General features: G+C 61.5%; 1 protein-coding gene across 1 annotated transcript; it reads left to right on the plus strand.

Annotated features, from left to right (window-relative positions):
* Nucleotides 1–4,257: 4,257 nt before the first annotated feature.
* On the plus strand, nucleotides 4,258–12,047 carry SRMS (src-related kinase lacking C-terminal regulatory tyrosine and N-terminal myristylation sites). Its single transcript, XM_010365290.2, is given in 9 exon segments — nucleotides 4,258–4,365; nucleotides 4,367–4,614; nucleotides 7,514–7,635; nucleotides 8,588–8,754; nucleotides 9,489–9,630; nucleotides 9,749–9,907; nucleotides 10,435–10,616; nucleotides 10,709–10,865; nucleotides 11,060–12,047. Coding segments are annotated over 9 exon segments (1,479 nt in total). The 3' UTR covers nucleotides 11,254–12,047.
* Nucleotides 12,048–13,222: the final 1,175 nt, after the last annotated feature.

The raw sequence follows: 13,222 nt of genomic DNA on the forward strand, positions 1-13,222 counted from the left end.
GGGCGCAGTGACTCGCGCCTATAATCCCAGCACTTTGGGAGGCTGAGGCAAGTAGATCACCTGAGGTCAGGAGTTCGAGACCAGCCTGGCCAACATAGTGAGTGAGACCCAGTCTCTACTAACAATACAAAAATTAGCTGGGCATGGTGGCGCGTGCCTGTAGTCCCAGCTACTCGGGAGGCTGAGGCAGGAGAATCGCTTGAACCCAGGAGGTGGAGATTGCAGTGAGCCGAGATTGTGCTATGCACTCCAACCTGGGTGCAGTAAGACAGAGACCTGTCTCAAAAATCATAATAATAATAAAGTTAAACTTTTAATTTTAAGATAATTGTAGATTTACCTGCAGTTGTAAGAAGTAACACAGAGGTACCGTTACCCTCTACCAAGCGTCCCCAGCGGTAGCATCTTGCAAGACTGCAGTGCACAGTCACGCCAGGACCTTGACACCGATACAGACGCAGGGCAGTGCCACCCCCATGGGACCCTGAGATGTTCTTTATGGCCACGCTGCTCCCTCCCACCCCTCCCTAGCCCTGCAACCACTCATCTCTCCGGCTCTGTCTGGTCATTTCAAGAATGTCCTGTCAGTGCAAGCTTTCAGTATGCAGCCTTGGGACTGGCTTCTTGGGCTCAGCATAGTCCTCTCCGTGCAGAGCCGATGGTCACTCCTGTTCACTGCTGGGCACCAGGGCCAGTTTGTGCTCAGTCTTGCTCAACCCTGTTTGTGGCCACCAGGGCATGGGCAGTGAACACTTTGGGTCTGTTGTCCCTGGTGGACACAGCTTCCCTGCGCCCTGAGGTTGGTGAAGCCTGGGGATAGTGGGGCCAGTCATGGGGGAGAGAGTGCACCCGGACTGCTGAGACCCGCAGAGCTGTACCCTTCAGACGCATAAACCTGGCTGGGGGTGGCCTGAAGTGGCAGAGCTCCTGCCACCAGCCTCCATCTAAACACTAGGAAGGGCGTGCACCCCATCCTCCTGGTCTGTATCCTCACTGCTGTTGTAAGCTCAGTGCTCTTACAGACGGGGAAACTGAGGCACAGGGCGGTTCAGCACTGTGTGCCCAAGGTCATGTGGCCAGTGAGTCTGACAGCAGGATTCCAGCCCTGGTCCTTTTTTTTTTTTGGGACGGAGCCTCGCTCAGCTGCTGAGGCAGGAGTGTAGTGGCACCACAATCTTGGCGCACTGCAACCACCGCCTCCCAGATTCAAGTGATTCTTCCATCTCAGCCTCCCAAGTAGCTGGGATTACAGGTGCCCACCATCATGCCTAATTTTTGTATTTTAGTGGAGACGGGGTTTCACCATAGTTGCCTAGGCTGGTCTTGAACTCCTGACCTCAACCCTCCTTGGCCTCCTAAAGTGCTGGGATTACAGGTGTGAGCCACTGTGCCCGGCCTTTTCTTTTCTTTTTTTTTTTTTTTTTGAGACGGAGTCTCGCTCTATCGCCCAGGCTGGAGCACAGTGGCACGGTCTCTGCTCACTGCAAGCTCCGCCCCCCGGGTTCACGCCATTCTCCTGCCTCAGCCTCCCGTGTAGCTGGGACTACAGGCACCCACCACCACGCCCGGCTAATTTTTTTTTTTTTTTTTTTTTTGGTATTTTTAGTAGAGACGGGGTTTCACCATGTTAGCCAGGATGGTCTTGATCTCCTGACCTCGTGATCCGCCCGTCTCGGCCTCCCAAAGTGCTGGGATTACAGGCCTGAGCCACAACGCCCAGCCCGCCTTTTCTTTTTTAAAAAAATAGAGATGAGAGTCTCAGTATGTTGCCTAGGCTGGTCTTGAACCCTTGGGCTCAAGCAATCCTCCTGCTTGGCCTCCACAAATGCTGGTATTACAGGAGTGAGCTGCCTCACCTGGCCAAGCCCCAGTCTCCTGACCCCGTCCAAAGTGATCCTGTGCCCAGGCCCCTTTCCTCACTCCCCTCTGTGCCACCCATCCGGTTAGGGCTGAGGGAGGAGGTAAGTCATGGGTGAGGGCACAGCAGGCAGGGAAGGAGCTGCTGACACGGACACCTGGCAGGGGCCCTACACTGGGCTGTGTTGCACCTGGTGGGTGAGGTGAGGAAAGGGTGGATGGGCGGGCACAGCTTGGAGGGCAGTGGGACAGGGTAGCTGGGCCTGCGGGGCCGGGGATTCTGAGGACCACTGGGGAGGAGCTGGATGGAGCTAGCCTTGGCTGCCTGCCGACCGCGCTCACCGTGGCATGTGTGCAGTGCAAGGGCAGCAGGTGCAAGGAGGGGGAGATGGGGCGGACGTGGGGAGCTGATCTGTGGGCCGGTAGGGTAGTGGGGGTGAGACATGCCTGGGCAGAGGCCCAATGAGGCCCTAACTCTGACAGCCAGGCCTGCCTCTGGCTCCGGCTGGGCATGGAATGTGCTGAGTCCTATGCCACGATCCCGTGGCTCTAAGGGACAGGGAGTGTCTGGGAGGAATCTGCATTCAGTGCCCTGAACACCTGACCCCAGTGTGGTGAGCACAGGAGCCTTCCACGGCCTGAGGAGGCCTCCCTGGGGCTCTGTGGCCTTGGTGTTCTAGGAGGGAGGAGTCATGTCCTGGGGGGGATTTAGGAGAGCTGGTGGCCACGCCTGTAGTTCCAGCACTGTGGGAGGCAGGAGGATCGCTTGAGGCCAAGAGTTCAAAACCAGCCTGGGCAACACAGTGAGATCCCCACCTCTACAAATAATAAAAAATTTATCTGGGCATGGTGGCTCACACCTGTAGTCCGGCAGGAGGATAGCTTGAGCCCAGGAGATCGAGGCTGCAGTAAGGCGTGATGGTGCCACTGCACTCCAGCCTGGGTGACAGAGTGAGACCCTGTTTCAAAAAAAAAATGTAAAAGAAAAGAAACTGGTGGGCAGAACCCCCACCTGCATGTGTGAAGGGAGGAGAAGGCGGCCGGGGCGGGAGGAGAAGGTGCCCAGGGAGGGGAGGAGACGGCGCCCGGGGAGGGGAGGAGACGGCGCTGGGGAAGGGAGAAGATGCTGGGGCCCCTCAAAGGCCACCCCCAATTTAGTATTTACAATTATCCACATTTCTGAACACCCTCCCCCACTCCCAGCAGGACACCTCTCTGGGGCAGAGCCTGCCTTGAGCCTGGCGATGTCCAGCCTCCCAGGGCTCCTGCTGGCTCCAGGCCGTCAGCTCAGACACAGCTTGGCCGCTGGGGTGCCCTGAGAGCCAGGCCACGGGTGTCACTGCCACCCCACAGTGCACACACCAGTCCCCAGACGTGAGACTGCTGAGAAGCCCATCTGTGGCTCCAGGGCAGGCAGGTGCGAGAGGGGCTTGTCATTGGCTGGACACTGGTCATGCCTGTTGGAGGGATGTGTTCAACCCACACATGAAGTGTGGGCATTGATGTGTGTGAGATGTGGGGAAGGGGTGTGAGGCTCCATGAAGGCCACCCAGGTGCTGCAGGGGCTGCTGGGGAGAGGCCGGCGAGAGGAGCAAGAGACTGCAGATGGGCCCCCACCCCACCCCACCCCCACTCAGGACCCCACTCCAGCCTGGCCTGCGGCCGAGCTCCCTGCAATCAGCATCTCATTTTACTGCATGAAAGCTGGGGTGCTGACAGCCCCCTCACTCGCCTGTCGTTGGCCTTCGCTGTAGAGGCCAGAGGCTCAGCGCCTGGTGCGGGGTTAATGATGTTAAAATATCTGGCCAACATTTAAGTAAGTAAGCACTTTTCACCTAAGGGCAGCTCAGGCTTGGCAACCACTGCAGGTGCTGAACAGCAGCACCCTTCCGTGGACCCCCCACTTCTCCGCGGGCACGGTGGCTGATGGACTGTGGTGCCCTTGGGCATGGGCTGGGCTTGGGTGGGCAGAGCCACTCCGCATGCCTGGGCCTTGCAGAGGGCAGGAGAGAGGCTGGCCCCGCCCACCCCGCCCTCCTAGGCCCCTCCTGGAGCCAGCCCCCGCCCCCGCCCCAGCCGAAGCTGCCCTCTGCCCTGGGGTCGGGGAGGGGACCGTGCACTCCAGAAGCCAAGGAGGTCGAATAGGAGGGGCTGTTGGTGTGTCTGAGGCAGGGGGTCCGCCCTGCGCCCCACCCAGCCCGAACGCCAGCCCGGACGCCAGGTGGGAACGGTGTGCCTCCTGGATCCAGGGGACCTCTGAGTGACCACAGGGCCGGGGTCCCGTGTCGCCCCACGGCCGGTGCCGGGAGCGCTGGACACCAGGTCCCACCGGCCCCGCCAGTTCCTCCTCCGCGCTCGTGGGCTCCCATGGCCCTCGGCCCAGCGCGGTGACCCGGGGGGATGGAGCCCTTCCTCAGGAGGCGGCTGGCCTTCCTGTCCTTCTTCTGGGACAAGATCTGGCCTGCGGGCGGCGAGCCGGACCACGGCACCCCCGGGTCCACGGACCCGCGACGCCGACCCAGTGCCCGCGCTCCCCGCGGAGCCCTGCGGCCCCTTCCCGCAGCTCTTCCTTGCGCTCTACGACTTCGCCGCGCGGCGCGGCGAGGAGCTGAGTGTCCGCCGCGGGGACAGGCTCTGCGCCCTGGAGGAGGGGGGCGGCTACATCTTGGCGCGCAGGCTCTCGGGCCAGCCCAGCGCCGGGCTGGTGCCCATCACCCATGTGGCCAAGGCTTCTCCCGAGACGCTCTCAGACCAACCGTGAGTACCTCGACCTGGAGTCAGAGCCTGCCTCGCCCTAGTCTGGGGAGTCTGGAAAAACGGCAGGATTTTGAGTTTGAAACCGCATGTCCGTGGCTATCTGTTCATTCATTCGTTCATCCATGCATTCATTCAGGGACAGTTGATGAGCCTCAGGCCGGCAGGTAAGGTAGGAACACACAGAGTCTGCTGTGCGCTGCCAAGAGGGAGAGGAGGCTCCACAGGCCTGGTCAGGTCCAGGGGACACCAGCTGCACCAGCCCAGCACCCAGCGGGCGGTTCCTCCAGGACCCTGCCTGGCTGGCCAGGCCCTCCCGCCCTCACACAGGGAGTCCAGCGTTCGTGGAGTGGTCACTCCTTGGAGGGCAGGGGCTGGGGGCTGGGAGGCACCAGATGACACAGGGGCGCACGCTCCAGGAGCTCTGGGTGAGGGCAGGTGAGCAGGGGCTGCAGGGGCACCTAGTCCAGATGCCCAGTCCAGCTGCTCTGAGCAGCTTCCTTGGTCCTGTGTCCAGCTGGGCCAGGCCTGAGCCCTGGAGACCTCCGGGGTCAGCCTTGCTCAGGGCCACTTCCAGCCTCCTGGGGGACCCTGGGCACTCACACATTGTCCTGAGGGTTACATGGGGTGTGTGAAGCCACAGTCATTGGAAGGTGTCTCCCGAGGGGCCCCAGGCCCTCACCCCACACCTGCCTCGCTTGCCCTGAGCAGTGGTTGGGGGGCAAGCAGCCATTGTGATGGGAAGGGGTTCACAGTCACCGCAGGTGTGGAGGACAGATCCCTTCAGCAGTTCCTGGAGGGCAGGGCTCGGGGTAGAGCAGTGCTGTCCATAGGCAAAGCTAATGACTATTTGCCTAGGCTGGAGATTAAAAGACTAACCACACTCAGGTGTCATTAGCTCCAGACACCTGGCCCCACGCCCCAGGGAGAGACCTCAGGCACATCCCCTGCATCTCAGGATCCGCACAGGGGCCCACCTCCGACCCCCAAGCCCTGATATGGGTGTCAGAGGGGCTGGCGATGTGTCGGGGAAACACCTGTGTCTCATGCCCACACTCCGCAGTGCTGGGAGGGGCCTGAGTCCCTTTACACGTGAGAGGGTTGCGTCTCCCTGCCAGCAGACCCCAGAAGGCAGGGCCCCTGGCTGACAGAGCATCCCCTGCCAGCACACCCCAGAAGGCAGGGCCCCTGGCTGACAGAGCATCCATGGAGCCAGCGTGTCAGGCCGCCGCCTCCCAGTGCCTGGTCCCACAGCTCTTCCTGTCTCCATCTTCATTTCCTTCAACCTCAGCCCAGCCCCACGGCCCTGGCCATGTCGGTTTCTGTTCCTGCTGGCCCCATTGCCCCCCAGGTCCCCGGGGCAGGGGTGCCAGACTGTCCTCCGTCTTGCCCAGTTCCAGCAGCCACGTCTGCCCAGGATGGCATGGCTGTACCCCAGCCCCGAATCTTGTGTTGACTCTGAGGCCTGCCTTGGGTCCTTTCCTAGTCCCGCTCCCCGGGTGGTTTCAGCCCCACCCTGACACCCGGCTCACTCTGCTTCCTCCTTCTGCTGCTTACAGGGTGTGCCCTGGGGCGGGGGAGTGGCCCGCATCCCTCCCTGGGTCCCAGGAAGCTCCAGGGTGGGAAGCTGAGTCAGGTGTGGAGTCCCTGCCTTGGCCTTCAGAAGCAGAGATATGTAGTCGAGGTGGGGCTGGGAGCGTTTCTGTCTTCCTTCCAAGGATGCCTCTGGCTCTCAGGAGTGAGTAGATGTGACCTGGTGGGTGACCCATCTGGACAGGGGAGCCCCAGCAGGCCCCTCTCCTGACACCCGGTGTGGGCTCCTCGTGTTTGGACATCTAAGGAGTGGGTGCCTGGGAGCTCCCGGCCACTGTGCCACCATGTTCAGAGTGGTCTCACCTCCACCTGGCTTTTCGGAGGGGGTGTCTGTGTGGACAGAGGCCAGTGGGCTTGGGGCCATCCTGTACTGGGCACAACTCTTCAGAATAGGATGCAGGATGCTTTGAACGTTCGCCCAGCAACCCCCCTGCAGCCGCCCATTGGCTGCCCCTCCTGACCTCCTGCCCAGCCTGGCTTAGGCCGCCTCCTCAGGACAGAGCTCTGCATGGGCCACCCCCACTAACCAACTGCCTGAGGCAGGTGGGCTGTGCCCAGCCAGGTGGCGCCTATGGCCCTGTACGACCACACCAACAGCCCAACAGTGCTTCTGGGCAGCTCATCAGGCCTTCGGCTCTGTGTCCGCTCAGGGGCTCAGCAAAGCTGAGTTTGGAGGCCTATGGCCTATGGCCAGGGCTGACTGTTTTTTTTTTTTTTTTTTTTTTTGAGACGGAGTCTCGCTCTGTCACCTAGGCTGGAGTGCAGTGGCCAGATCTCAGCTCACTGCAAGCTCCGCCTCCCGGGTTCACGCCATTCTCCTGCCTCAGCCTCCCGAGTAGCTGGGACTACAGGCGCCGTCACCTCGCCCGGCTCGTTTTTTGTATTTTTAGTAGAGACGGGGTTTCACCGTGTTAGCCAGGATGGTCTCGATCTCCTGACCTCGTGATCCGCCCGTCTCGGCCTCCCAAAGTGCTGGGATTACAGGCTTGAGCCACCGCGCCCGGCCAAGGGCTGACTGTTAACCTGTGGCTGAGGCTGGCAGTCACTATGAACAGGAAACTGGAGGTCATGCCCAGCAGGGCTAACGGAGAGCCCACGGCAAAGGTGAGGACGCTCACGGCTGAGCAGGAAGATGGGGGCTGAGGCAGTGCAGACCTTGAGCTGGGATTCCAGCCCTGCCACAGGGTGGACCTTCTCCCTGAGAGGCTGTGGGACCGCTGGGCTCAGCCCTGCCACCAGCATGGAGGAGAGCATGTGGGGCCACTGGCTGAGGGGCCTGCAAGGTGACTGCCGCACCTGCTGTTTTCAGCTGGTACTTCAGCGGAGTCAGCCGGACCCAGGCACAGCAGCTGCTCCTCTCCCCACCCAACGAACCAGGGGCCTTCCTCATCCGGCCCAGCGAGAGCAGCCTCGGGGGCTACTCACTGTCAGGTACCTGGGGCAGTCCCTCCTGCCTCTGTCCCCCACCGGGCCAGTGCTCTTGACCTTGGGGCGGTTGGTCTCTAGGCGGTGCTGGGTCCTGAATCACACCCGGCGCCACTGAGGGCCCAACAGCAGATACACCTGTCACCTCCTGCATTTGCTCACTCACCCATTCATTCATTCATTCATCCAGTCATTCATCCACTCACTCATTTATAACCTCACTCACTCACTCGTTCATTCATTCCTCACTCACTAATTCACTCACTCACTCGTTCATTCATCGTTCATTCACACCTCACTCACTCACTAGTTCACTCATTCATTCACTCACTCATTTATAACCTCACTCACTCACTCGTTCATTCATTCCTCACTCACTAATTCACTCACTCACTCGTTCATTCATCGTTCATTCACACCTCACTCACTCACTAGTTCACTCATTCATTCACTCACTCATTTATAACCTCACTCACTCGTTCATTCATTCCTCACTCACTAATTCACTCACTCACTCATTCATTCATCGTTCATTCACACCTCACTCACTCACTAATTCACTCATTCATTCACTCACTCATTTACTCACTGATTTGTTCACTGGCTTATTCTTTCATTCATTTGCTTATTCATTTATTCATTCACTTTTTCCTTCTTTCCTTCCTTATCCCTTCATTCATTCACTGAATCATGGACTCGTTCATTCTACAAGTATTTATTAAGTGCCTACTCTGCGCACACTGTCAGCAGAAAAGCTCCAACCTGGACCCCTCTCGCTGCCCTGCCCCAGCCTGTGGCTGCCCATACTCCCTCCTCCACACGGCTCTGACCATCTCAGGGTCCCCAGCTAGGTCTGAGCCAGACCCCTTAGGTGGGTTGTGGCCAGCATCCTCTGGGGTGGGAGGGTCGGGGCAGCTGGCAGCCGAGGCAGGGGTCTCCATCTCTGAACCCTTCCTAGTCCGAGCCCAGGCCAAGGTCTGCCACTACCGGGTCTCCATGGCAGCCGATGGCAGCCTCTACCTGCAGAAGGGACGGCTCTTTCCTGGCCTGGAGGAGCTGCTCACCTACTACAAGGCCAACTGGAAGCTGATCCAGAACCCCCTGCTGCAGCCCTGCGTGCGTCAGGTGGGCCTGTGCCTGCCAAGCTGCCCCACACTGGCCTGAGGCCTGGCCCTGTTCTAGGTGCTCCTCCCCACCCCGTCTCAAAGCCCCTGCCCAGGCCTGGGAACACGGGGGCATCCCAGCAGCCCCTGCACATACTGCTCTTTGCTGGTGTCTCTGAGGGCTGTTGGGATTCCTGGGGGGCTGGGAGTGGGGAGAGGAGACCTGTAGCAGTGCCCGGCTCTGCAGGGGAGCAGCCAGGAGGGTGGGGCCAGTCTGGGGAAGGCACTCAAGGCTGCCCCAGGCCCCAGGGGTGGAAGTTGTGGGAGGAGACGCGGATCACAAGATGCTGCACCTGGGCTGGAGCTGCTGGATCCCGGGGACTGTCCCCGATGTGAGCCACCCTGCTGAGGGCCAGGGCAGCAATCTGGTTTCTCTGGTCTCATAATGACAGCCCCACCAGCAGCAGTAATGAGCACTTGTAGACGGATATCCGGCTGGGGCAAAGGTGCCACTTAGGCCCCAGAGCAATGAGACCTGCAGGGCTGGGCCAGGCCTCCAAGTCCAGCACCCACTCCCCTTTGTCCCGGCCAGGGTGGGGTGAGTGTGTGCTGGGGACGGGGGTGCCCGCTGGAGGCCTGGTGTGGGGGCTCTGCCTGGGACAGAGCACAGGGGCCCATGCTGACCAGCCTCCCTGCCCACACTTCCTGGGGGGAGCGGGCAGGGCACTGAGCTCTCTGCTTTTCTGCTCCCTGCAGAAGGCCCCGCGGCAGGATGCGTGGGAGCGACCACACTCCGAATTTGCCCTTGGGAGGAAGCTGGGTGAAGGCTACTTTGGGGAGGTGTGGGAAGGCCTGTGGCTGGGCTCCCTGCCCGTGGCGATCAAGGTCATCAAGTCAGGTGAGGCCCCGAGATCCTGCGCCACGGCCGGGCCCCACACCCGCTGTCCAGCCCTCAAGCCCTGGGGCAGTGATGTTTGTGGCGTGGGCCAATCCTGGAGCCATACCCTGTCTCGCAGCCGACATGAAGCTCGCCGACCTCGCCAAGGAGATCCAGACGCTGAAGGGCCTGCGGCACGAGCGGCTCATCCGGCTGCACGCGGTGTGCTCGGGCGGGGAGCCTGTGTACATCGTCACGGAGCTCATGCGCAAGGGAAACCTGCAGGTCTTCCTGGGCAGTGAGTCCCCTCCCTGCTGCATGTGGCCCTGCCGCGCCTGCGACCGCCCCTTCCCTTCCGGTGCAGAGCTGAACCTGCAGGGGTTTCCGAGGTGAACCGGGCCTCTCTACCGGGAGCAGGTGGCCCCGGCTACAGATCCCATCCCTGTCTGGTTTCCAGCCAACAGAGGGCTGGGGCCAGGTCTGGGCCAGGCCAGAGCCTTGTGGTTCCAGGGCTGGGACTGGGGGAGTGCAGTCCCATCTGGGTTATCAGCCTTGGTCTAATGGGATGTGGACCCAGCCCAGCCTCTGGCTCTTCTCTGCCCTGGTCTTTATTAGGGGCCTGGGCCGGCTGCCAGGTCACCGTGGTGAGTACAGCACCCTCCCCCTGTCTCACTTGGGGCTTCCTGCAGCCTTAGCCGGCCATGCCATCTTCATCACGTCTTAGAGATGAGGAGGCTTAGGCATGGGGGAAGGTGACGTGGGTGGACACCGGCCTCTCTGGCTGTTGGCCCTGTGCCCTGAAAGGCCCCGTGCTGTCTCCTGCAGGCCCCGAGGGCCGGGCCCTGCGTCTGCTGCCGCTCCTGGGCTTTGCCTGCCAGGTGGCTGAGGGCATGAACTACCTGGAGGGGCAGCGCATAGTGCATCGGGACTTGGCCGCCAGGAACGTGCTTGTGGACGATGGCCTGGCTTGCAAGGTGGCTGACTTTGGCCTGGCCCGGCTGCTCAAGGTCAGCGGAGGCTCTGGGCCCCGACTGCTCGAGGGGGTGGGTGAGGGGGGCCCCAGTCCACCTGTCCAACCAGGGGCCTTCCCTGTCCCCAGGACGACATCTACTCCCCGAGCAGCAGCTCCAAGATCCCGGTGAAGTGGACAGCACCTGAGGCGGCCAGTTATCGTGTCTTCTCCCAGAAGTCGGACGTCTGGTCCTTCGGCGTCCTGCTGTATGAGGTTTTCACCTATGGCCAGTGTCCCTACGAGGGTGCGTCCCCAGGCAGCCGCAGGGAGGAGGCAGGCTCTGCCCAGGAGTCACTGGCCCCAGGCCTGGACGCTGTTAGCAGGGGATTGGAGGGTCTGGCCAAGGGCAGGCAGGTGACACGGGAGGCTATGGGAGGCCTCCACTGGGACCCCCCTGCAAGAGCAGAATCAAGGCAGCTCTTGCCCCGCGCCTCCCAGGGATGACCAACCATGAGACACTGCAGCAGATCATGCGAGGGTACCGGCTGCCGCGCCCGGCTGCCTGCCCGGCAGAGGTCTACGTGCTCATGCTGGAGTGCTGGAGGAGCAGCCCCGAGGAACGGCCCTCCTTCGCCACGCTGTGGGAGAAGCTGCACGCCATCCACAGATGCCTTCCCCGAGTCCTCACGTGACTCAGGGCTCCGGGCTCCACCAGGCCAGCCCCTCCTCCCTGCAGAGCGTCAACTCGAAGGGATGCTGGTCAGCCGGACTGGGAGCCTCTGGCTGTGGGCCTCAGGCACCAGCGTGCACATGCATTTGTGCACCAGGCAGACACGTGGCCGTGGGCCTCAGGTCCTGGCGTGCACACGTGTTTGTGCACCAGGCAGACATGTGCAGACGGTGGAGGGCTGATGTTCTCTGTGCAGTGTGACACGTGTCCCTGGTGTCTCAAGAGAGACAACAGCACAGGAAGGTGGGGAGAAGCCTCGGAGGCTCTAGGCGAGGAACCCGAGCCCAGTGTGTCTCTTGTCCGGGTCCCCTGGACTCCCTCCCAGGGTCAAGAGCCAAAGGCCCAGTTCTCTCCCCAGTCCCAGCCTGGGTTTGTGGAAGTGACCAGTGCTGGCTCCCAGGCAGCCCACGGTGTTGACCCCACTGGGTGCGTGGTGTGTAGGCACGGGGTGGCACCATCACCTGCCCCGCACAGACACTCTGGTGGCCGGTGAACAAACCCACTCATGCACACGGCACTCAGTAAGCTGGGACTGACCCACTCAGACACGTGCACAGGCTCACATCACACACAGGCTCAGCCCCCAAACCCAGACCCAGGAGCTGGAGCATGGGAGTCCACGTGGCTAGAAAATGCAGGTTGGAGCGGCCCCCATGCGGCCCAGACCCCAGCCCAGGACATCATGCTGCTAGACAGGGTGAACCCCAAGGGCATTGGCAGGAGCTGCCTGAGCTGCCAATTCCATCTCCCTGGGCGGGTTCCCGGGGGCACAGGAGGGGTGGGCCGGGAGGCTTGGTGGCCTGGGAGGCTATTTCCAGGGGCCTCAGGTTGGGCCCTGGGGGACCTGGAGTCTTCTGGCTGTTCAGGATCAGGCAGGGTCGGTCGGGGGTCAGAAGTAGATGCCACGGTGTGCTGGGCAGCAACTGGTCAGGAAGCCACTGGGTGGGAGCCCTCGCGGGTCACCGAGGCAGGAGGGGGCAGGGATGTGCAGGGTCGGCCCTCGCTCACCCCATGTCTGGCTCAGGGAAGCTTCTGCTCAGGTCTTTGTGAAATCAGAAGCAAGGGGGCCGGCGGGGTCTGTTTGGGGTCCCCGGAGACCCTGCCCCCCACCCTCCAGGGAGCCCAGGTTGGCAGCTGTGCCCCAGAAGGCTTTCGGGGACAGAAAGTTTGGAGACAAGTTCAGGCCTGAGTTCCTTGTCCCCTAGAGTTAGGGTCAGCTTTGCACCTGCTGAGCCAATGCGCTGATGGCCACTGTCCACAGGCCAAAGCCTGACTCGGGAGGGAGCTAAGAGATGAGACTCCCATGTGCAAAGATAAGTGGCCCCGGGGAGGGAAGAGGCCACTCGGAGGCTCAGAGAACGGAGGCAGTGCAGGGGCTTCCTGGGGTCCGTGAGCAGGAAGAACAAGGCCAAGCAGAGGGAAGCAGCAGGAACCAGAATCCCTGCAGATGATGGGGGCAAGAGGCTTTCCCTGAGCCTTTTGGGACCCTGGCCAGCTGCCCAGTTCCATCTGCGTGGGAGAACCTAGGGGAAGGGCTGGTTCTGGAACCTGGGCCCACTGAGGCCTTGAGCTGAGCTTCTGGTTTTGGCACATCCCCAGCGCCGCAGCCTGGGGGCTCCTCTGGCACAGAAGGCCTCGCTCTCTGTGCTTTCTGCAGCTGCCACTGGGATTAAGGGGACCAGGTGTGTCTGTGGCATCCGTGCCCTCCCAGGTATCTCACCAGCCACCAGCTGAACAGGTTTGGTGCTCCTGGATATCGGAGAGGGGCCAGGGACGTTCCTGCCTCCTGGTGTGGCTTAGACTGAACGTCCTGCACATCCAAACTCAGGGACACTCGAGGCTTCCTGGACACAGACTCATGGCCCAGAGGCCCAAGGCTCGAGGACACCGGGGCGGTGGCAGAGCTGGTGGGCTCTGAGGGACGCTGCCTG

This window comes from Rhinopithecus roxellana, chromosome 13 (assembly GCF_007565055.1).
Source record: "Rhinopithecus roxellana isolate Shanxi Qingling chromosome 13, ASM756505v1, whole genome shotgun sequence".
NCBI lineage: Eukaryota > Metazoa > Chordata > Mammalia > Primates > Cercopithecidae > Rhinopithecus > Rhinopithecus roxellana.